Here is a 24251-nt window from a genome sequence, read left to right as displayed (position 1 = left end):
AAGTAGCCTACCCCGACTTCCTCCCATTGACAATCGTGATGTCATCACAGTAATGGCACAGCAAGTTTGTTTGACTTGCTGATTGGTACGCTTTCAATTGGGAGGTATTTGACTCCTGGTTGCATATTGGGAAGCTCCTATCACTGGGGAACGAGCCATAATAGCCTACTAAGGAGGTCGTTGAGAGTATCATTTATTGATCCCTTGGGATATTATTCCCTCGGGACGGGAGGCTTTTGATGAAGTAAAGATGCCTTTGTTCAAAGATGGTTGAGAACCACTGTAGGGTCCTCGGGAAGAACAGATTTGGCCCCATTTGTAAAAGCCATGCAACAGTACACACAACTCTGCCATGCAACAGAGCCGTTTACCATGCAAGAGTAGAGCGCGCCACCTAGCGGCAAAAGTGGCACGTTGCAACCTCACACAATATCCAATCCATTATCCACGAAACAGACTGGCAACTTGTACACTGTGCCTGCTGCTGATTTAACTTCTTATTTATGGCTATTTCTTTTAAGCAATGACTTGCAGAAAACTGGTAGAGCTCTACACTTATGTCGAAGTTGCCTTGGGCACTGGGCAACTCGAAGATCAGAGGCAGAACAAATTAAAAAGGCTATGCAGAGAGTAAACATAGCCTATTCAGATAATCTCTGACAGACTACCTACCTTTAATAGCTGTTGACCTTCTATCGCAACCTTCCCACAAAGTGACAGTTCTAGCCCAATTTGTCAGTGCTGAATAAGGGTTGTGGGGAGATTCGAAGTTGGAAGTAGGCTGTGGGACAGTCGTGGGACAGTCTTGCTAATCAGCAAAGTCAAGTGTCCGCCCAAGTGTCACCGCCTTCCTCCAACACGTCAGTAGTTGGCTCGCCTCGCAGTAGTCGTCGGGGAGGTCCGTAGCTAACCAAACAGTTGGCATTTATGAAGCTGGGCTAGCTAGTTAGCCCATTCCACTCTTTACTGTTAGCCACGTATTTCAGAACGTACAGTATATAACCTCTGTATTTCTAGATTAACAAATTGCCTGTACAATGAAGACGCGAGTAAACCTAGTGGTTGGACTTGTATTCAGTTTGATTGCAGTACATTCCTGTTCTGGGTTCTATCTTCCGGGTTTGGCTCCAGTCAGTTTTTGCAAAGAGGGGCAGACTACAGATGACTGTCAGGTAAGATTTAATGGTTATTTTCCTAAATTAATACTTTGGTTAGATGGCACATGTTATAGAGAATTAGATTTCTACTGAATATCGTAAGATATCCAAGTCCTCTTCTTTCACTAGCCAGGTAGCCAAGATAGCTAACGTCAACCGGATGGTACAGCTAGCGTACCTGACAATTTGGTGATGAGGTGGACAGGAAGAGATGATGCTGGAGCAATAATGAATGAGTTTACGGCAGTGTTTATAACAACTGTGACAAATACCAAAGTCAATACGATAACATGTTAATGTATAACGAAGCACAAGGATATGCAACAAACCGGCTCCTCGAGCTAAATGTAGTGTCCCCAGACGACTTACCTCAGTCAGTTGACATCCAAAGATGCTTTGCGATGTCAGACTTTTGAAGAGAGGTGCAGTTAGTTTGGTAAAACACCTGAATGTGAATAATCCTGTAGCATCTACGCATTTTACTCTTGGAAATGTCAAATCGTATGCTGATAGAATACTGTGAGTCGGGCCGTGCAAGTCGCCAAACCAGTTCTGGAGAAAGTCAATTGATATGGAAGAGGATGCGCTCCTGCTCTTCAGGTCTGGCAATGTCTGTTACAATACAAATAAATCTCCTATAATGTAACAGCATTGATGATGTGACCCACACACAAAGCATTGCTCAGAGTCAGACACTCACAGGCTGTAATTGACTTCAACACGAGACTTTCAGAGCTAGTGATGAATCTGGTCTAACAGTGAGACAGCCACCTTCTCCTGGGACATCAGGGGCCGATTGAAGAGGACTCCAGCTCTTCTAGTAGATGATTATAAACCTGGTTTACCCCTGAACTAGCTTCTTAGTATAGGCCCCAGGACAACAGCACAACAGAGCAGGATTTTACACACAGAAGATTATCTCCCCGTTTAAACGACACCCTAGATGCACAGAGCCTGTGGCAGGACATTCAGGCTATAGTTCATCATGGGATGCAAAACAGCACCACAGAGCTGCTAGTATAACGCCTCTTTGCTCAGCCACCTGAGCTCCTTGTTTTGCATGTTTTGAGGCATAACAACAACAGTTGCCCACAGACAACCCCACCCCCTCTCCACGACCAGACTCAGTGGCTCTTTCTCAATGCCCAGTGTTCTAGCCTTGCTCGTATGTGAAATGCCCAGTGATTGGATTCTCCTAGGTGAATTCCGCGGAGTATCCAATCACCAGGGTTTCACGTCCTAGCAAGGCTAGAACACTTGACATTGAGATGGCCCCAGTGCCTGTTTGTAGTGAGTGTGAAGACAACGTGTATCAACAAGTGCATCAACACTTGCAAGGTATCAGGTCCGGACATCATTCATAATCAGCTATGTATCTGTACCGGAGAAATCAACTGCCCTGTTGCCACTGACCCCCGTCCTTCACAAAGTGTTTTGAGCGACTGGTCGTGTCACACACTTAGAAATGTCTCCCAGTATTGAAATTGAAAGTCCCATTTTAGTCCACAGTGAGTGCAAACATAAAACATATGTGCCTCACCAGTACCATGCTTGTTTATGGTACCTCAGTCATGGAGGAGGAGGATGGGGGGAGAAAAGGGATGGGATATCGGTATCGGTGTATCAGTATCGGGTTCGGATATCAACACATTTCAGGGATCGGATGGGAATTTTCCCAGAATATCGGAATTTTCCTGATACAGACATTGAGTCAGGTGCAATGTTAATTTGAAATCATAACACTTGCATATTAGTTTTCAGGATGGGATTGCTACTTTTTTACTTGTTACTTTTGCTTACTAATTGGTTTACTGTTCTTCCGACTCCCTTTTCTGACCAAGTAGTATGCTTGGGCCTACCTCAAGTTGAAACCCATGCATATATGTGATTTTGGTATTGGATCGGAGTAGTATCGGTATCGGCAGATATCCAAATTTAGATATCGGGATCGGATCGGAAGTGAAAAAATGTGTATCGGTGCGTGCATCCCAGGTTATTGATGTCGACAGTTGAGCAACCAGCCGGCTACTTGTACAAGCCAGATTCCCTTGCCGCTTGCCTATGACTGCCCACAGGGTCTTTGGCCAGCCTGTTAGGTTATCTGATACTTGACTGTAATTAGCGAGATAATGGTCTGACCTTTTATAGAGCTTATGTAGGCATGCTGGTGACAAAAGTCATACGTACAAGCTCAAACGAAATGGGCCATCCTGTATGCATTACATGCACTGGTAGTTTAGACCACTGGACTTGGGTCTGAATGATGTTTGGTCTTATTTTGTCTCCTACTGTGCTTGTCTTCACAGACGGACATCCAGCTGTTTGTCAACCGCCTAGACTCCGTGGAGTCTGTATTGCCATATGAGTATGATGTGTAAGTAGATGAATGAATGAATGAATTAATTAATTAATGCTTCAATACATGAATGACTTAATGGTTCTTTAATGACCTTACAGCGAGGCAGGTGGAATTTTGTTTTCTGTACACTATATTGCATCTTGGTAAAGGTTCCAACATGCATCATCATGTATCAACTTTTGAGACACATCAGTATGTAAACAGACAGAGATTCAAAGATGTTATAGTAACATAGGACATTGAAACCCAACTAACATGGAGACAGCAGCGCTTTCATTCAAAACCGGTTTTAACCCTCCACAGGTTTGACTTCTGCCAAGATGATAAGGAGAAGAGACCATCAGAGAACCTTGGGCAGGTCTTATTCGGAGAAAGGATAGAAACTTCTCCTTACAAGGTGAGGGAAGGGGGCATGTGTGGGCATATGCCATACCTCCCTATTTAATTACTGGATATTTTATACCCATTATACATTGTTTCAATGCTGGATACGGGTGTCTTTACACTTTCCACAACTCTCCATAACTTTCCACGTGATACTTTGTCATCCTCTAAAAATCGAAGCTTAAAATAAATCCCATTTCGTGTTCATGAAAACGAGTCTTTGCACAACTGCACAGATGGTTGACTTACTTTCTCTCTTTCTTTCTTTCTTTCTTTCTTTCTTTCTTTCTTTCTTTCTTTCTTCAGTTTTCATTTGGTAAAGATGAGGCCTGTAAGAAGGTGTGCACTAAATCATACAAAACCAGCCAAAACGAGGACAAGAAAAAGCTCGATTTCCTGAAAAGTGGAATGCAGCTGAATTATCAACACCATTGGTGAGTCTGGAGGGGAGTATGGCAAGGAGATACACCTGGTTTATTTTAATTGTTTGAAACTTATTTGTAAACAAAGAACATTTTTATTACGGTCTCTTTTTAACGGATCATGAGCCATGGAATTCTGATGGGGGAGGGCTAAAGGAACATTGTGGAATTCTGGGGTGAATTTCTCAACCTAAGTTGCTTACTACGCTAGCTACTTTGTTGTTTTCAATGCATTTTCCCATTGGCAACTACCGAAGTTGCTAACAGGCTAACAACTTCTCTTTTGAGAAACTCGCCCCTGATCTGAAAGAATAATTACGTTGTGTTACTGAAGGATCGTTGACAACATGCCAGTGACGTGGTGCTATGACGTCGAGGACAATCAGAGGTACTGCAATCCCGGATTCCCCATCGGCTGCCTGGTGACCCCAGACGGACGCGTGAAGGATGCATGTGTTATTAATGTAAGTTGCTCTCTTATTCAGTGTATTTGTCATCAGGGTAACAAATTGAAGGATGTATGGCTCATGCATGGGTCGTCAATATGAGTTCCTGTCTTGTTGGGTTGTTTGTTTGGAGGAGAATCGTTCTTTATCTTTCTCTGTGAAGATTCTCATTAATCTTGGTCACGTTATCCCAGTAGTTTAGCTGTATGCAACTGCAAACAAGAAAAGAAGGAAGTCCAATTGCTTGCATTTAAAATAGGAATAGACAGGTAAAAATAGACTATCAATAGTAGGAATGTAATGAAGGCTGGTAGAACATGATGAGAAAGTGTTGATCCTCATGTCTCCACTGCCATTTCAAAAGTGTTGGCTTCCAAAAGTTAAGAACCTCATTTGCCTTTTATAGAGTGTTGGCAGGCACAATTTGATCAAAATCCTTTTAAAAGTTATTGCACAAAGACAAACCTGCTGTGATGGACAGATCCACATAGGAACAAATGTGCATAGTAAGCCCAAAGGTGAATATGCAGTCTAGCACCTTTGGTAACCAAAGCGAAGGGTATAATTAGTGACTGAAGCGCCTAGAGGCATTTCTGAGAGCAGGTTTAGTCACCTTACCTTGGTCTGTTGACTTGTAATAATGTGGTCAGACCGCCTAATAGAATAGCATCTGTGGTTTCCTTTTGATAGAGGATGAGCCTGTGGGACTGTGCTATTAGTCGATTTACAACTCATCATGTCTCATCTTAGTAGGCGTTAGTCAGTGAATTGCATTCTTGCAATACCACACAACGCACATCTGACGTGTGTGTGTGTGTGTGTGTGTGTGTGTGTGCGCGTGTGCGTGTGCGTGTGCGTGTGTGTGTGTGTGTGTGTGTGTGTGCGCGTGTGCGTGTGCGTGTGTGTCCGTCCTCAGGCTGAGTTTAACAAGAGGAACATGTACTACCTCTTCAACCATGTGGACATCACCATCACCTACCACAGTGGGGAGGGGGAGGGCTGGACCGGCGCACGACTGGTGGAGGCCAGGCTGGAGCCCAAGAGGTACAGTGGATTAATGGCTGTTTTTAACATTGCTGCTATGAAGATGGAAATGAATGTCCCCGCACAGGCGACAATAGTCAGCCATGCGTTCTGGGCTGGAAATGTTGCATGATGGTTAGCTATCGTGTTTGATTTGAGCCAGTTTAGTCCCGATGTCGCAAACCCTCGTGGGATCAAAGTGGTTGCAAACGGACCATGCAATTCTTGCCGTTGCTGATCTCCGTTAATGCACGTTGCAAAGGTTGGCATACCGGATGGATGCGACCTTGAATTAGTTGGCCAAAAGTTCACTGACGTCTGTGTAGATGCATTGTCCCACACCCCTAAAAAGTTTGCATTGCACCCCACTTCAACTCCTTCTCCCCACCTGCACCCCTGCACCTTGCATGTCGTGTGTGTGTGTGAGCATTTGTGTTCGACATGGAGCTAACGGTGCCATGACAGTCATAGTATAGACATTTATACATGAAAATAGGAAGAAGTCGATGCCAAAGTGTCTGATGCCTGTACGGCCATCTTGAAAGTGTTGGCCTTCAAATTGGATCAGTTCATGTTCTCTTGATAGTGTATCACTCAAGTTTTGGTTAGCGCGAAAACATAAACCTGTGACGGGCAGGAGGTAGACCTTCAATAAGAAAAAAAAACATTACTGAAAAACATCATTGCTATTTTATAATATTTAATTTTTCTGTACTCTTTTTGCTACAGCTATAAGCACGAGGACGCAGACAAGCTTACGTGTGATGGGTCACCTATGGAAATCCCGGGAGAGTTCACAAGCGATGTGACATTAACATACTCATACTCCATCAAATTTCAGGTCAGTGGATATATTTAGCCTCCCTGTATGATATTTTACCTTCCTATTTACTCACATATTTAGTATTCTATATACCTGTACTCTACTGCATATGCTTGTGCAATGCACTCTACACAAATTATATTGAAGTTGTCACAATGGCATTGAAAGCGATTCACTCTTCATTGTCAATCAATGTACAGACCGACGAGTTGAAGAATTAAAATTGAGTAAAATAAACGCTATAATAAGCTTCGCTAAAGAGTACCAGGTTCAGGTGTATACCGTCTCATCATTGAGCTATCACAAGCTATTATTCATGCATTTGTGAAAGTCATAAAAACTAAAGATTTAAATTGCTCTTCACATAGATTGTTCACTCTTTGTAAACCTCTTTCATTATAGCAAAACAACAACATCAAGTGGGCCTCCAGGTGGGACTACATCCTGGTGTCTATGCCACACACCAACATCCAGTGGTTCAGGTACGTGTCTGCTCGTGTTGGATCAATATCCCCTGCACCTTGATTTTTGCAAATCTCTCCTGGCTGGCCTACCTGCTTGCACATTGAAACCATCACTAGGTCGGGTGCTATGGCACCTGGACCACACACACACACGACACAGTGATTCTCAAACGGTGGGTATTCTCCTGATTCTCAAAAGGTATTCCAAGTGTGTCTAAATCTAAATATCTTTGTGTTTTTTGCTGTTGACTATATATTTGAGTTGTATTGTGTATTGGGTCTAGAGATGTACAGGATCCAAGATCCGGTTCCGGATCCGGCAGGATAATAGGGTTTTTCAGACTATCCGGATCAGGCAGGATCTTAAGCAGTGGATCCGGTATCCGGCAGTTACCTAAAAATCAGGATATGGGGCATCTCTACTTTTTACGTAGCCTAGGCTTTTCAGTCAGTCTTTCACAACCCCAATCGCTGCATGGAGTGAAAGCCCTTTGGAAGCGGCCGTTGAAGGCAGTGTGGCAGTAAGCCAATGAGTCTTAAAAATAGTTTGCGCCAACGTAATTAAAAGGGCCCACGTGTGCGAGTTGGCTATGTGTTTCAAGCCTTTCGTAGGATCCGGTATCTGGTTCCGGATCCGGCAGGATCTTAAGCAGTGGATCCGGTATCCGGCAGGATCCTAAAAATCAGGATCCGGTGCATCTCTAATCGGGTCAGAGGTGGGCCCCGAACATAATGGGCCCTTCTCAAAACCTAGGACAGTGTCCTTCCAAGTGTATCAGCCTAATTAGTCACACCCAGTGATTGGATACTCTTTAGTAGTCACACCCAGTGATTGGATATTCTGTAGAGTTCACCAAAGAGTATCCAATCCCTGGGCATGACTAATTAGGCTGATACACTTGGAAGGACACTGTCCTAGGTTTTGAGAAAGGCCCAATATGTGAAAAGTTTAAGTGGGTCCCAAGTTGGAAAAAGGTATACCGGTACAAGCAGTTGCCCCATGTGGACACAGGTTTGAGTACAGCCTGAGTAACTCCTAAAATCTACCTCCGTTCTCTCATTTCCTGGCCCAATATTTACTACATTGTCACAATAAAGGCACAAAAATACTCTTCGAAAATCTCAAGAACGTTAAAAAAATGTCAACAACATACATTCAGGGGAGTTGGCTTGGAGGCTCTTTAGTCACTTGCAGCAACTCTTTACAGTACACCAGTATGTTAGTTGGTTGTTTGTTCAGTCAGCCTGTTGGCAGCTGCTTTGCTTTTTAGAGGGTTTGCACACAACGTATCACGCAGTGACCTTGTCATGTTGACCTTGGGTGCATCCCAATATGTGTCCTTGCCTCCTCCACTTGTGCTTGTCTCCTCGTCCCGCCTCCTGGCCCCTCCTCCGTGGAGAAAACGATAAAGTTTCCCAGCTGTCAGCCTCGCCACAACAACTTTTGAGGGACTGTTTTTCATTCACCATCCCAATTGCGAATGAGAAAAAGACTTTACAATTGAGCTTTTGCAAGATATTGAAATATAATGCTGTTGTCAGTGATGTCATCATGACGAGAAGCAAGTGGAGGAGGCAAGTGGAGGAGGCAAGGTCACATATTGGGATGCACCCCCAGTCATTCCTCGTGACCGATTAGCTCTTCCTTGTATTTTGTCTCCCATAATGCAGCATCATGAACTCGCTGGTGATCGTGCTCTTCCTGTCGGGCATGGTGGCCATGATCATGCTGAGGACACTGCACAAGGACATAGCCAGGTACAACCAGGTGGACCAGGTGAGTTACCTACAGACCCCAGCCCAATCACCTGGGCTAAGCCATAGCTATGCTTATTGGAGGCTTCAAAAAATACATTATTGGGCGGAGCTGTAGCTATGCTTATTCCTTATTGCAAAAAAAAAATTGGGTTGCAAAACGTTATAATTACTGGTATTGGTTGGTGCTGTATGAAATATTATGTTCCTCAGTCACTTGCCATCTAAAGGGTGTACCCATTTACTGGTTGTGCTTATTGGAGAATGCAAGAATATTGTTATTATCAGTCTTATTATTACAGTATTGGACTGAGCCATTGTTATTCTTATTACATTATTTTTGGGATGCATGAAGTATTATGTTGTATGTTGTTAGAAATGTTAATTTAGTGAATGCAGGTCATACAGAGCACCTGCTTTTATTCTGAAATTCCGCTTGCATGCTTTTTAAAAATAAAGTATCTTTAGATCCTAGCCTGCCAATTACTTCAAAGCTTCGCATATAACATTTGCTTGCAGTTCCCCTGTGCAAGAATGTAAACATGTAACATAGACCTAATTCCTTTGCAATATGTTGCAACATTCACAGGACTTGGTAAAGATTTCACCGGCAAGCAATACTTCTCTGTCTTATGTAAGCCTAAGTGTATAGAATGATACTGGTGTTGAGCTGGATTTGGGCTGCAGGGGGACTTCGTAAGGACATTTCTTCTTCTTGTCCTTTCAAAACCTTGAAGTAAAACATGGCGGAGAGCACAGAAACGGGCAGATAACAGAGTCTCAAAACTTAGGAGAAGAAGGTTCACATCACAATTTAAATAGGTGTTGAACCAAAATACAATGCTTAAAAGAGATGTCACAGACTTTTAATGTGACAAATGGCCTCCTCTATTGTACCTGTCATCTTGGTGCTGAAACAAACATTCATGTCAGAAATAACAGCTACACAAAATCTCTTTTGCTGTCAAAAAAGAAAAGATTGACACTTTATTTTACGGTTCCTTTTTAGTGTATCTACCTGCACCAAAATGTAATTTTATGTACTTTGTACACTGTAACCGAACTCTGCCTAACCTTAACCCTAACACTAAGGTGCAGTGCAAGTACATGATATTAATGATGTTACAATACACTGTTAAATATCGAATAACCTAATTAACGTAATAGGGACCGTAAAATGAGGTGTCGAGCTGTAAATTGTGTTTTGGCCAAAACTTACAGTACTGACGCCATGTTCCACCTCAACTCAACCGCATGCCTCTTGCTTGAAGCTTGAACTGCTGTTTTTCTTTGCCAATAGCCCTGTTTTGTGCCTTCAGAATTCTGGATAAATTGCCTTTTCAAAGTTGTTCAATAGGGAGTAAAAGACATGAAATTAACATAAAACACTGCACACTGATTAGTGTTTAACTTTTCTGCTCAAGAGAATGAGCAATTCTGATGAATTTGTGGGTGAAAGTCATTGTTCGATTCCCAAAAAAATAAAGAGTAAACAGCAATCCGTATGCAGTGTTTTTATACGTAATTTCTCACTTTTTAGAATTCAATTCACCTGCCTCACACATGCATTGCACATGTGCATTACTGCAGGCTTGTGCACAGAGAGGGACACGTGTGGACTTTTTTACACACACACACGCACACACACACACACACACACACACACACACACACACACACACACACGCACGCACGCACGCGCGCGCGCGCACACACACACACACACACACACAGAACACTTGGCGGCAGGCGAGCGTGCTGATGAGTGGGCTGTTGTTTTGATTGGCAGGAGGACGCCCAGGAGGAGTCTGGTTGGAAGCAGGTGCACGGGGACGTGTTCCGGCCGCCCAGGAAGGGCATGCTGCTCTCCGTGTTCCTGGGCCAGGGCACACAGATCTTCATCATGACCTTCATCACCCTCTGTGAGTGGAATTATCATGGAGTGGTGTCACATCACTCACATCAGGATTTGGAATTAATATTATAATATAATATAATATACAATATATAATATAATATATATATAATATATAATATAATATACAATTCGAATTTGGAATTTGATGTTGTGTTTGCCATACCATTAAGGCACCCAGATTTAGAACCAGAATCAGTACACATGAATGTCTTTACAGTGCACACATCTACCATATAACATACAGTATAGTATACAGCAGTTGTGGTTGTATTATGACTGCCATGCCAGCAAAGCACTCAGACCTTCTTCATGACGTCGTTCATCAACCTCTATCTGTAGTACACTTTTCAAAAGTCCAAGTTTGATCCTACACTACTGCACAGATACAGACCACACACACGCAGAGATGCAAGTCACCTCTGAAGTTTATACAATCCTCATCAATAAGACATACCTTATATAGATCTATAAGGAACCTCACAGCAAACTCCAGCGTGGGAGGCAGACTTGTTACCAAGTGAGCTAAAAGCTGGGATGTTAGCACAGTCAGAAGTTTTCAATGCCAAGCCAGGCTAGCTGGCACCTGTTACACGCTACACCCTCATTAGCAAAATATGATGATATCCATGAGGGATTGGATTTACACGTATTAGGAATATGACACATGGTCAATCTCTACATATACACATCTACCATACTGCACTTAATGTTTGCTGCCCTGCACATGTTGAGTGGAATTATCCGGCTTATTTGTGAAAAGAGCTCAATTGTTAGCAGACCATCACCTGATGAAGCTTTTTCCTCTCTAAATTCCAAATGTCCGTTTTTGCTGATGCAGAAAAATGACTTCCATGACTTCCTTCCTTTGGGCACTTTTTGTCTGAACACAACCTTAAGAACTGCTTACTGACATGTCTCTGCCTCCTCCTCCTCCCGTAGTCCTGGCCTGCCTGGGCTTCCTGTCCCCGGCCAATCGTGGAGCTCTGATGACGTGTGCCGTCGTGCTGTGGGTGCTCTTGGGAACACCGGCAGGATACGTCTCGGCTCGCTTCTATAAGAGTGAGTGCATCACTGTGTCATTCATTTGTTTTATTTATTTATATATTTTGTGCTCTTTCTACCTTCATTTGTTACGACAGTGTGAGATGGTGACAGGAAGTGAGTGGGAGGGAGATGGTGGAGGATCAGGATGTGGGCTCAGGTCAGAATCAAACTCGGGTCCCCGGCATTACTGTATGGTGCCTTAGCCGTTTGAGCCACGGCCAAGGCAGCTTTGTCGTGATTTAACCCATTGGTGCCTGATGTTGCATTGCGCAACATTGGCCCTGGCGCCTGGAGCTGCATTACGCAACATTCAGGCTCATGAGATTTGAGATAATTTTTTTGAAAAATGTATGTTTTTTTTAGATGAATGAACACATTCTAATGAAAGATGAGGGTCTTAGTGTTTAAATGCAACTTAGGGCATATTTATATGTGTTTCAGAAGCTGAGATATTTAGGTTTTTATAGGCTGAAGGCAGCTTTTCTTAAAAAGGGCTCAGGCATTCAGCACCCTTTTTTGCAAGTGGCTTAGGCGTCAATGGGTTAATTTGAAATTTGTCATGTCCCCCATTCTTAGTCTGATTCATAAGGGTTGGAGCAGGCGTCGCCCAAACAGTTTTTGCTTCTCTAAGAATGCTGACCAAGTCAATTCTATGTTGAAAGCAGGAAAAAAAAGCCATACACAGAGGAAGGAAGAACGCCAGTGGATTGCTGAAACGTGTCTGTGTAACTAATAAAAGTTATCCATACATTGTGCTAGACATTTTCCATTCCTATAAGAAAAGATTTAAACTATTGTCTGTTATGCATGGAACTAAAAAATGCAGACGAATCGAGTCTCTGTTAGAGACATGATGCGCATGCTGAAGAATTCAGCTCGAAAAAAAGTATTTGCCGTTAGCCGGCTACCCCCTTTTTTGTCTTGTTCTAATGTTTGATGTTTTGTCATGTTTTCATGCTTGACGTTTTATTTTTGTCCATCCATTGTCCCTATTTAATTTAATTTCATCTGATGTGTTTATTCTTGTGAAGCACATTTGATTGAACTGCCTCTGTGTACGAAAGGCACCATACAAATACCCTTGCCTTGTCTTGGCTTTGTGCTGCCAGCTCTGGGATCCCGAGTCATCCGGATCGGGTTTCCCAGCCCCACTTATCCCACCTCCCTCCCTCTCTCCTTACTTTCCTCCCCTCTCCCCTCTCCCCTCTGTCCCCTGTCCCCTGTCCCTTATCCCCCTTCTCCATCTCACTGCCTCTGGCTGTGTGGCCCTCTATTGCACTTAGGCAGATTTGTTTTCAGATAAACACGTCAGGCTCAATGTCGTTGCCATTACTCACCCGATACTCAGTCTAATATGTGTTTCCTCTGGCAGCCTTCGGTGGCGAGAAGTGGAAGACCAACGTGCTCCTGACTGCCCTCTTGTGTCCTGGGTAGGTTCGCTACTTTTGTGATGCTTTTTTTGTAGCTTGCAGGATGGAAATGTTTGCCATCCGGTAACTTCACAAACATTCCAGAGCTGCATTCTAGAACCGAGGCCTCAGCATTTTTCTTGTACAAACAAATTAAGTTTGCAATGTCTCTTTGTCTGCCTGTCTGTCTGTCTGTCTGTCTGTCGGTCTCTCTCTCTCTCTCTCTCTCTCTCTCTCTCTCTCTCTCTCTCTCTCTCTCTCTCTCTCTCTCTCTCTCTCTCTCTCTCTCTCTCTCTCTCTCTCTCTCTCTCTCTCTCTCTCTCTGCATGGGCCCCACTTATACTGTGTTTCCACTGCATGGTTCCAAAATCATGTGGATTTATGTTCTTTTGCAGAACATGACAACAACATGTATCAATGTCCCTCTCCCCCCTCTCTCTCTCTCTCATCAGCATTGTGTTTGCGGACTTCTTCCTGATGAACTCGATCCTGTGGGTGGAGGGCTCCTCGGCCGCCGTGCCCTTTGGCACCCTGGTGGCCATCTTGGCCCTCTGGTTTGGCATCTCCGTGCCCCTCACCTTTATGGGAGCCTACTTCGGCTTCAAGAAACCCGTAAGTGTCTGTGGACCTATGGTAGGATGGATTGCTGAATGTGTAGATAGATTTTCATAATTGGCCCTTGTATGGATGGATGGAGGGAGGGATCGATGGATGGATGGAGGGATGGATTTAGATTAGATTAGATTAGATTAGATTAGATAACCTTTGCAAACCAAATCTACCTTTGGGTACTGATAGTCAAGTGGTATCCACTCATGCAAAATATTTAGGACACACATAACATGACTATTACACACATTTAGACTATACCAGAAGAAGCCTAGTGGTATGTTGGCTTCAAGAAACGTGTATGTATGGTATGGATGGATTGATGGACTAATGGAAGAAGAGATGGAGATTTTTTTTAGAATTGGCTCTCTGTCATTTTTTGTACAGTTTCTAGAAGATTGTGTCTGAATGAGTGAAGCTTCTCATTCATCGAAATCATATTGGTCAAAGACTTTTGAGCTTGAAGATGTTTTGTCTCACAAAGGAGGGACTTGTCATCTAATTTATGGTAATTACTAGAGATGCACCGGATCCTGATTTTTAGGATCCTGCCGGATACCGGATCCACTGCTTAAGATCCTGCCGAATCCGGAACCGGATACCGGATCCTACGAAAGGGTTCAAACACATAGCCAACTTGCAAACGTGGGCCCTTTTTATTACGTTGGCGCAAACTGTTTTTAAGACTCAATGGCTTACTGCCACACTGCCTTCAACGGCCGCTTCCAAAGGGCTTTCACTCCATGCAGCGATTCGGGTTGTGAAAGACTGACTGAAAAGCCTAGGCTACGTAAAGAGTAGAGATGCCCCATATCCTGGTTTTTAGGTAACTGCCGGACACTGCTTAAGATCCTGCCGGATCCTTATAGTCTGAAAAACCCTATTATCTTGCCGGATCCGGAACCGGATCTTGGATCCTGTACATCTCTAGTAATTACAGAGCAGATTATACAGGTTGTTGCTTCTGAATTCAGGCGGCCTATCACAGGTTTATACGGTGTAGTATAATGGCTTACAGTGCTGTAATCTGCGCTGTTTCCCATCCAAGACACTTCTCTAGGTTGTCAGAGCATAGTAGATAAGATAATGTTGTCATGGTTCACCTCCAGGACTTGAGGAGTAACTGTGTTATCAGTTTGACCCTAAATGGCTTAAGCTTCATCACCTAGCGATGCGGAAGGAATATGGTGATATCCTTGTTATTGTGTCGTTGGTTTTGAATGGGCCCTGCCATTTGAAAAGGTGTCAAGGGTATAGTAGCCTTGTTTGATTGGTGCATTTTTAACTGGCCAGTTTTGTTTGATGACGTTCTGTAATGATTAACTTTGCGACTCAAATCCGTGTTCAAGGGATTGGTGGGGTGAATAAACTCACACACACCCTAGCCTGGCCTGTTTCCATCACACATAATATACCCATATAAATGCATTTAAACCATAGACACATATTTGATATAAATATCTTAAAATTTACTATACATTTAAAAAATGTACTATATATTTGATATTTACTATAAATGTATATTTTAGTTATAGGTATGCATAATTGAGATTGTATATGTCTTTGATTTCCCTCTCTCAGACTTTGCTGATGAGCACAGGCAGACACTATATGCTTTGTGCTACTTATGGACAAATGGTTCATTGTGCTGAATGATGACTGCTTCATATAAACATGGCAATTCTATGAAGCCATTATCAGAGGGATGGAGAGAGATAAAAGAATGCTTTGACACATACAGTGCCCTCCATAATTATTGGCACCCCTGGTTGAGATGTGTTAAAAGCCTTAAAATAAATTCAGTGTTTATTGCAGAAGAATACTGTCACACTGAAAATTGTAGGAAAATGTAGCCTTCAACTCAAATGAATTGTAGGAAAATAAAAAAATCCCTGACTAAAAAATAATTATTTTTCATTAAATCACCTGTTCCACAATTATTGGCACCCTTAACAATTCCCAGGAAATAAATATAATTGAAGCATTTCTGTCATTTCTACAGTAGTTTACAAAGTTTACCAGAGTATGTAGGAACATTTAATTAGTAATTCATCACTTCCTGTTTCCCTGGGGTATAACTATGACGTGACACCGAGGCCATTTCTCTTATCCACTCTTAAACATGGGAAAGACAAAGGAACACAGCATACAAGTGAGGCAGATGTGCGTCGACCTTCACAGGTCAGGCAGAGGCTACAAGAAGATTGCCACTCAACTGCAGCTGCCCATATCTACTGTGAGAGGAATAATTAAGAAGTTCAAAACAACTGGAACAGTGGTAAACAAGCCTGGACGAGGACCCAAGTTTATTTTGCCACCACGCACAGTGAGGAGGAATGGTAAGAGAAATCAAAATATCTCCAAAGCTCACTGTTACAGAATTACAACAAATGGTAGCATCCTGGGGTCACAAAGTCTCCAAATCAACCATCAGGCGCTGTCTACACGCCAACAAGCTGTTTGGGAGGCATGCACGGAGAAAACCTTTTCCTCACCCACAATCATAAACGCAAACGTCTGGAGTTCGCCCAGCGGTATTGGGGCTTCAACTGGGACCGTGTGCTTTGGTCAGATGAGGACCAAGATTGAGCTTTTTGGCAACAAACACTCTAAGTGGGTCTGGCGTGCCACGAAAGATGCGCATGCTGAAAAGCACCTCATACCCACTGTGAAGTATGGGGGTGGGTCAGTGATGCTGTGGGGCTGTTTCGCTTCCAAAGGCCCTGGGAAGCTTGTTAGGGTGCATGGCATCATGAATGCTTTGAAATACCAGGACATTTTAAATCAAAATCTGTTGCCCTCTGCCAAAAAGCTGAAGATGGGTCGTCACTGGGTCTTTCAGCAAGACAATGACCCTAAACATATGGCAATCTACACAGAAATGGTTAACCAGACACAAAATCAAGCTCCTCCCATGGCCATCTCAGTCCCCAGACCTCAACCCCATTGAGAACCTGTGGGATGAGCTGAAGAGGAGAGTACAGAGGAGAGGACTCAGGTCTCTGGATGATTTAGAGAGATTCTGCAAAGAGGAATGGCTGAAGATCCCTCTTTCTGTCTTTTCCCATCTTGTGAAACATTATAGGAGAAGATTAGGTGCTGTTTTGTTGGCAAAGGGGGTTGTACAAAATATTAACAACAGGGGTGCTAATAATTGTGACACACATTATTTGATGTCAAATAATTATTTCTTTATGTGGGATTTTTTCCCCACTGAATAAATGCACTTGTATTGAAGGTTGGATTTTTCTCTTTTTTCCATTAAGGTCCCATATTATTTAGAGAAAAATAATAATAATTGGAAGCTAAAAAACACATCTCAACCAGGGGTGCCAATAATAATGGAGGGCACTGTATGTTATGGCCGCTCAAGGCTGGTAAAGAGTCCATTTGTATAATATTGTATGCTATTGGTTTCAAATTGTGATTCACAGTGAGCCAAAATAACAGAGCGCATACAATTTATGCATAAAATGTATACTATAAAGGTAGCTGAATTCAGGATAATTTTAGGCCATGTATTCTGGGACGAAGGAAGACTGTAAAGTGATACTAAAGTGACACAAGCCAAGATGAAAGGGAAATTCCCTAGTTATCTAAAACCTAGAGTCTCTCTTCTCGACATGCCGACCAGTGAACCGCATGACTAGACACATGACTAAACTCTCATGTTGCATTTGCAGAGGCTGCTGTTCTTGCGTTCCTGTCCAGGTTTATTGTTCATGCCTGTTAACCCACTTTAGCCCTTTTTGGGAAAGTGTGCCCTCTGTCTATTAATTCCTATATATCTCAGCCTCTGAAGCACATAAAAACATTAAATAATTTGCGTTTAAAAGCGAAGACCCTGATTTTGCATTAGAATGTGTTCATTCAGCTCTGACATATCCACATGTTTAATAAAAAACCTTCAAATCTCAAGAGCCTGAATGCAGCGTATATGTGTCTCCAGGCTAAAATGGGTTAAAGTTTAGTGTAGTGTAGAAGAGGTTTATTACTGGGTAAAATGGCGAATTAAACAACATTGCTTCATCAGTGTAAATTGCATGGGATGGTGAGGGAGAGTGTGTGTCTCTTGCTCTCTCTTCCTCTCTCCCTCTCCTACTCGCTTCTTGTCTCCCCTCATTCATCAATAGAGCTGCAAAAAAGCCCCCCAAAAAATTGGGTTTAATAGAGTATACTATCCCTCCAATGAAGAATTTCTCTACTGTGCTCTACTCTCAGGTCATGGAGCAGCCGGTGAGGACCAATCAGATCCCCAGGCAGATCCCGGAGCAGTCCTTCTTCACCAAGCCCGTCCCGGGCATCGTCATGGGGGGCATCCTGCCCTTCGGCTGCATCTTCATCCAGCTCTTCTTCATCCTCAACAGCATCTGGTGAGTACCGTTGCCCTCCAGCTCACCCTTTCGTGACCAGCCATAGGATAGATTTTCCTTAGGTGAGAAGCAGTGATGATCGTAGCCAGACATTATAAAACCAGGAAAAATCTGAAAATTGTGTAGGTATCAGTATTACAATAGGTGGAAAGAGTACAGAAAACGTGTACTCAAGTAAAAGTATCTTTACTTTGCCTAAATTCTACTCAAGTACAAGTAAAAGTACCCATCTAAAAATCTACTCAAGTAAAAGTAAAAAGTACTTCACTTAAAATGTAATTTGAGTAAAAAGTACTTAGTTACTTTTAATTAGCTTTCCTCTTGAGAATGTCATGTTTATTTTTCTTGAATATCGTCCTCCATAACCTCTATCTCTTGCTTGGCACCAGCCATCATCCAATACATTGATACAAGATAGTAAAATAGTGGAAATGCTGTGTGCCATCCTGCACAATCTTTCATTTCCGGCGGATTGTGGCATTATTGTGCATGGCATTTTGTCTCTCAGTCAATTTTTTTTACTCAGTACTCAGGCCAGGTTCCAGTGTAATTGAGTAAAGTACTTGGGTCAAAATGTACTCAAGTACAAGTAAAAGTATTAATTTAAAAAATTACTTAAAAAGTACAAAGTATTTATAAAAGCTACTCAAGTACAATATTGAGTAAAAGTAATAAGTTACTTTTCCACCCCTGGTATTATAATGCAGCGGTCGAAAAATTATGTCTCATTTGGCTGGGCCTGATGGACAAGTTGGGGGTCCCAATTTGGGATCAAAGGTTACAATTCAGTTCCACATATTCCAAATGAACTGGTTTTACCTGTCCACTTTAACCAGATGATGATTCAACCACGCAATCACCTGGTTGCCTTAGACAGGTAAAACCAGGTTATTTATTTGTATATGTCAGAATACATCACCCAACATCTGCTGGCAGGTGCATCACAGTAGGAAAGTGGTTGGCTGCACACTAAGTTGAAATTTCTGTGTGATCAATGATGAATGGATGGATGGATGTTGTGTCAAAGTTGATTTGTTAATTAAGTTTATTCTCACCCTCTCCTCCCCACCCTCTTCCTCCTCCCCTCCTCCTCCTCCCCTCCTCCTCTTTCTCCACTCCTCTTATTCCCCTACTCTTCCTCCTCCTTCTCATCTTCTCCATTTTCCTCCTCCACCTCTACTCCCCTCTACCTCTGCTCCTCTCCCTCTTTATCATCTTCCTCTTCTTCCCACCCCTCCTCCTTCTTTTCCTCATTCTCCTCTTCTTCCTCATCCTCTACCTCTTCCTCCTCCTCATCACCCTCCTCTCCTTCTCCTCCCTGTCCTCCTCTTCTGCTTGTTCTCCCCCCTTCCTCATCTCCTTCCTTCTGCTCTTTCTTGTCTGCTTCTGCTTTTCCCTCTCCTTCCCAATCTCCTCTTCTCCCTCCCTCTTCATCCTCCTCTTCTCTCTACTTTAGCTTCCTCCTCCTCTTCCTCTTTTCTCTACCTCTTCTTCTTCGTTTTGTTTTCCTCTACTGTCCCCTCTTCTTCCTCCTCTTCTCCTACCCATTTCTCTCTCCTTCTCCATACCCTCCGCTGCCCTCTCCCTCTTCTTCCTCCTCTTCCTCCTCCTCTTCCCAACCTCCTCCTCCTCCACTTCTCCTCCTCCTACTACTCTTCTCATTACCTCTTTGTCCTCCTCCTCTCCTCTCTCCCTCTTCTTCCTCCTCCTCAGATGTTCTACATCAGATGTACTACATGTTTGACATATATCTACTGTATATCTATATATCGTGTGTTTGTGTGTCTGCAGGTCTCATCAGATGTACTACATGTTTGGTTTCCTCTTCCTGGTCTTCATCATCCTCCTCATCACCTGTTCTGAGGCCACCATCCTGCTCTGCTACTTCCACCTCTGTGCAGAGGTCAGACCCTGACAAATACTTTTTAATAGTAATTTTGATGGGATTTCAGTGGCCACTGTGGACGATCAGTGATGGGCAAAATGGATTCATTAGTTAATCCAGTGCCACATATTCCAAATGACCTTCTTTTACCTGTCCAATTCAACCAGGTTGATTGTTCAACAAGTCAATCACCCGGGTGAATTGGACAGGCACTACTATGCCATTTGGAACATGTGGCTCTAGATTTTTACCATATCGTTATGGGAGAAAAAACTGAAAATGAAAATATGTAAAGCTGATGATGACAATATTTAAAACTGAAAATCTTTAAAGTAAAATATCTGGGTGCGTGTTAAACAAGGATTACAGAACAATTGTGTATAAGTTCACTCAGTCCAAGTCATCCACTCAATCCAAACCGCCTGACATCAGAGAGAGTGCCTGAGACGAGCACGGCGTGAAATATGTCTGTTTAAGCTAATGACACACACAGAGCATACATTAGCCGTGTAAGTATTACATTGCATAACATTTAGCTGGCGCTTTTATCCAAAGCGACGCTCCAGTCATTACGCTCTAATGAAGCTAATGTGGCTGTCGTTTAATGAGAAATCCCGTTCGGTCACCACATACTGAATTGTGCCATTAGCACGTGTGTGTCACCACGTACTGGTGTGTGCAAATGTAAACTGATGGACCAGTGTCGTAGATCATCTCTAATCACCTGTAATGGACTCTCCAAGTCATTGGATGTAATTGTACTCATTTGAACTTATGTAATGTGGACGTAATCTGCATGATTTTACTCATTGCCGAGGTGCTGGTTTTGCTTGATGGACAGACACGAAATAAAGCACCGGTTATGTATCGCCTACATTAGGCAGCTTAAATATCCCATTAAATATCAGTAGTGTAATTTCGCTTTTGCTTGTCCATGACCCATACAGCTCGTTACCACATTGGCCATATTGGAAAAAGCAACATCAAGCCATATTGATAGTACTCACTTGCCTCCTTTTACTCTATACTCTGTCTTGCACGGTTATCATTAGTGTTGGTCATTGATTGTTCTGTATATTATATTATTTCTAATATACAATCAATGGTGCTGGTATTTGTTCCTGTAAGGCTCTAAAAATATACATTTCTAATATATTTCCCTTGTTCTCCTCCCCGTTGCAGGACTACCACTGGTGGTGGCGTTCGTTCCTGACGAGTGGCTTCACCGCGGCTTACCTGTTCGTCTATGCCGTCCACTACTTCTTCTCAAAACTACAGATAGTTGGCGCTGCCAGTACTATACTCTACTTTGGCTACACCATGATCATGGTGCTAATATTCTTCCTCTTCACAGGTAAGTGCTGTGCGCGTAAATGTTGTATATATCATGTTTTGTTTACGTCGGCCAACACACCACACAGCTGTCAGCTACACCATTTGTTTAGTTGCGAGTTCAAAATGGTAAGACACTATGAATAGTTCAGGACCCGGCCTAAAGTTCTGCTCGAAATTTTGGAGTCGGGGGAATTTCTCACTTGAACTGAGTTAGTGGGTCCCTAGGCTTGAAAAGTCATTGAGGTGCTCGTTCACCATAGTGCCACGTTTTTTACAATATGGGCGCCATTGCCTATGAGGAAAATCTATATTTTGGTAGGTCCTTTGACCGGAAAGCGGTTTGCTTTTTGGAGGGTTTGCATTCGTCTTGGGTCTATTGACTTTGTTTTTGTTTTCCTCCACCAAGGATATTGTGTTCAGTTTGGTGGATGTGAAGCATTCTTCACTGTCAAAACTGACAAAATTTCTGTTTGGAATTGCTAATCAAAATCGCCCACTTGATATCAGGGTGGGTCATGATTCAATTCAAACAAAGAAATCTGTTTTTCAGTTGCAAAATGAACAGTTGAAAAAGCTTCATGTGTTGTGTCCATATAATGTACTGTACACAGTCATGGGTACATACTGTACTTTGCGGTGAGAGAGAGAGAGAGAGAGGGGGGGGGGTGTCTCCCAGTGACAGCACTGTTCTGTGTAGGCGAGGAATCCAGAGGTCTGGGTGGCAACTGCTGCTATCCATTTGCTTAGTATGCATCATACTCATTTCAAATGCTTTTATTTACACAGGGACTGAAACGTTGCCATTTTACAAGAAAACACACACGCATACACACACCTACTTTGGTTGAGTTTACTGTTTAAACATCCTGGAATCCAGACTATTGCACCAGATAAGAGGTGTGATCAGAAAGGAGAGGGATGGGCAGGGACACAGGAAGTATCTTCTTAACACTCATACGACAGTGGCAATAGTCACAACAGTGTGAATGATGTGTCAAAACCATTGATTGTATACAGTCTTTGATCAAAACCCTTCCATGTCTGGGTAATGGGAGAAACCGGTGTGTCAGTTTCATCAAGAAGTCATAACACATAGACATTTACTGTAGGCAGGGAAGTTGGCAAGGGGGGACAAAGGGGTCAGTTGTCCCGGGCCCACGGACATGGACATGTACTGAATAGGGGGCCCTTTCAGACAAATTTGTCCCGGGCCCGGCAAAAGCTGTCAGCGGCCTTGACTGTAGGTACTGTAGGTTATGGTCTCAACAGGTCTGTGTAGATGGACAGGTGCATCAGGCCTATCAAGACCACAAATGTGTACGTCTATGGCCTCGACAGGTCTGTGTAGATGGACTGGCTCTACAGGTTCATCCTTATAAATTGCATACATAAGGTTACTTTACTCTCTTACTCTTTACATTGAGCAGATGTCTTTCTCTACAATGACTTTTGGTTAGTACAGGGTGCTGGCTACAGTTCCTGGCCTAGAGCAATGTGCAGTCCCTGGTTACTGTCCCTGGCCTGGGTTAGGTGTATTGCTCAAAGGCACATCCGTAATGAATGAAGCGATAGGCATGTATGTGTGAAAGTGTTGTCCTGTTCAGCGTTCTATTTTTGATTTTGTATCTGTTTTTGTTTTTGTACTGTACTGTTTGTCCTGGGGACCCCCTCCAAAACGAGATATCTTATCTCAAGGGGCTATCCCCCTAAACAAATAAATTGAAAATTGAAATTGCATACACCTTTTTGCCATAGGTCAGGATGGGATTCTACCTCCAGGGTGGTTAGCAAGGCTAGTTAGCAGGAGAGTTTCACACCGATTGGATTGTTAGAAACCAGCTCAACCAGCTCCAAAACCTATAGAATCACCCCTCCACACCACCTCACCATCTCTGTACTGTGTGTTCAAAATGTTCACTACATGGTGCACATATTTTAAAAATGTCATATGAAACTGGGGAACGTTAGCCCGGCGAGCCAGACCCGTACTAGCAAAAAGCTGCCCCCGGGAGCAAATTCAATTTGCGGTCGCTAGGGGCGTCTAGATTTCTAGGCTAGGGGAACGTAGCCTTTCCAAATATGACAAATATGTTACTGGACATGCCTCTGGTCATTGTTGACAGCCACCACACCCACTTTGACTTAAAATTGTTCTGTTGAGAAACACTGCACATTGCACTGAATGATTGAACAATCGTAGTGCATGCACTGTCTGTGTTTGTGTTCCCATACAGTATGTGTGCACATGGTGTGTGTGTGTGCGCGGGTGTGTGTGCGTGTGCATGTGTATGTGTGTGCGCATGCATTTTGTGTGTGTGTGTGCTCGCACGTGTCATATTCATGAATTGAGATGGGGAGGAAGTGGCAGGCATGGCGCTAGAGCAGCAGCTTTGTCCCAGTCTGCCATTGAGGAGGACAGGAAGTGGAGACTTCAAAGGGCCTCAAAGGGCTTAGAATGTGTACAGTCATACAGCTAATCACCTCACACAGCGCTAGCCCTCTTCACCTCTTCTCTCTTTGTCTTCCTTTTTTATTTCTCTGAGCATTCTCTTTTTCTACACTTGTATTGTTCTCTTTTTATTTGTCTGTACTTTTACTGTATCCCTCTCTCTTAAATAACAATACGTTTCAGTGCTCAATTATTTTTCAAAAACAAAACTACTCAGAAGTACTACCCTGAGGAAGATTAAAAGTATGTGAACAATACTCATCTATTGTCTAAATAGACAATCATAGGTTATGATGGTTACTTACTAATCCTGACCAGGAGCTGCCCATACTGTGATGGACAATATCCCACAATCAAGTCAGTCTGAACAAGCAGGTTATCTATTCCATTCCAGTG

The 24251-nt window shown here is 43.0% G+C and overlaps 1 protein-coding gene across 2 annotated transcripts in view; it reads left to right on the top strand.

The window, feature by feature from the left end:
- The first annotated feature begins 898 nt into the window (after positions 1–898).
- The window catches only part of tm9sf5 (transmembrane 9 superfamily protein member 5), a 27761-nt gene continuing 4408 nt past the window's right edge, over positions 899–24251 (top strand). Inside the window, exons 1-17 of one of the 2 annotated variants that reach the window (XM_063190492.1) lie at positions 899–1172; positions 3464–3531; positions 3820–3913; positions 4207–4334; positions 4657–4786; positions 5685–5812; positions 6521–6632; positions 7017–7096; positions 8750–8855; positions 9423–9467; positions 10623–10755; positions 11691–11810; positions 13168–13225; positions 13657–13816; positions 18035–18186; positions 19978–20089; positions 21254–21425. In XM_063190492.1, coding sequence (XP_063046562.1) covers positions 1038–1172; positions 3464–3531; positions 3820–3913; positions 4207–4334; positions 4657–4786; positions 5685–5812; positions 6521–6632; positions 7017–7096; positions 8750–8855; positions 9423–9467; positions 10623–10755; positions 11691–11810; positions 13168–13225; positions 13657–13816; positions 18035–18186; positions 19978–20089; positions 21254–21425 — 1933 coding nt within the window. In that variant the 5' untranslated portion in view covers positions 899–1037. The remainder of the gene's footprint in view (positions 1173–3463; positions 3532–3819; positions 3914–4206; positions 4335–4656; positions 4787–5684; positions 5813–6520; positions 6633–7016; positions 7097–8749; positions 8856–9422; positions 9468–10622; positions 10756–11690; positions 11811–13167; positions 13226–13656; positions 13817–18034; positions 18187–19977; positions 20090–21253; positions 21426–24251) is intronic. The other variant, XM_063190493.1, reaches the window with a different exon arrangement.

This window comes from Engraulis encrasicolus, chromosome 23 (genome assembly GCF_034702125.1).
Source record: "Engraulis encrasicolus isolate BLACKSEA-1 chromosome 23, IST_EnEncr_1.0, whole genome shotgun sequence".
Taxonomy (NCBI): domain Eukaryota; kingdom Metazoa; phylum Chordata; class Actinopteri; order Clupeiformes; family Engraulidae; genus Engraulis; species Engraulis encrasicolus.
This window is presented reverse-complemented; position numbering and strand designations above follow the sequence as displayed.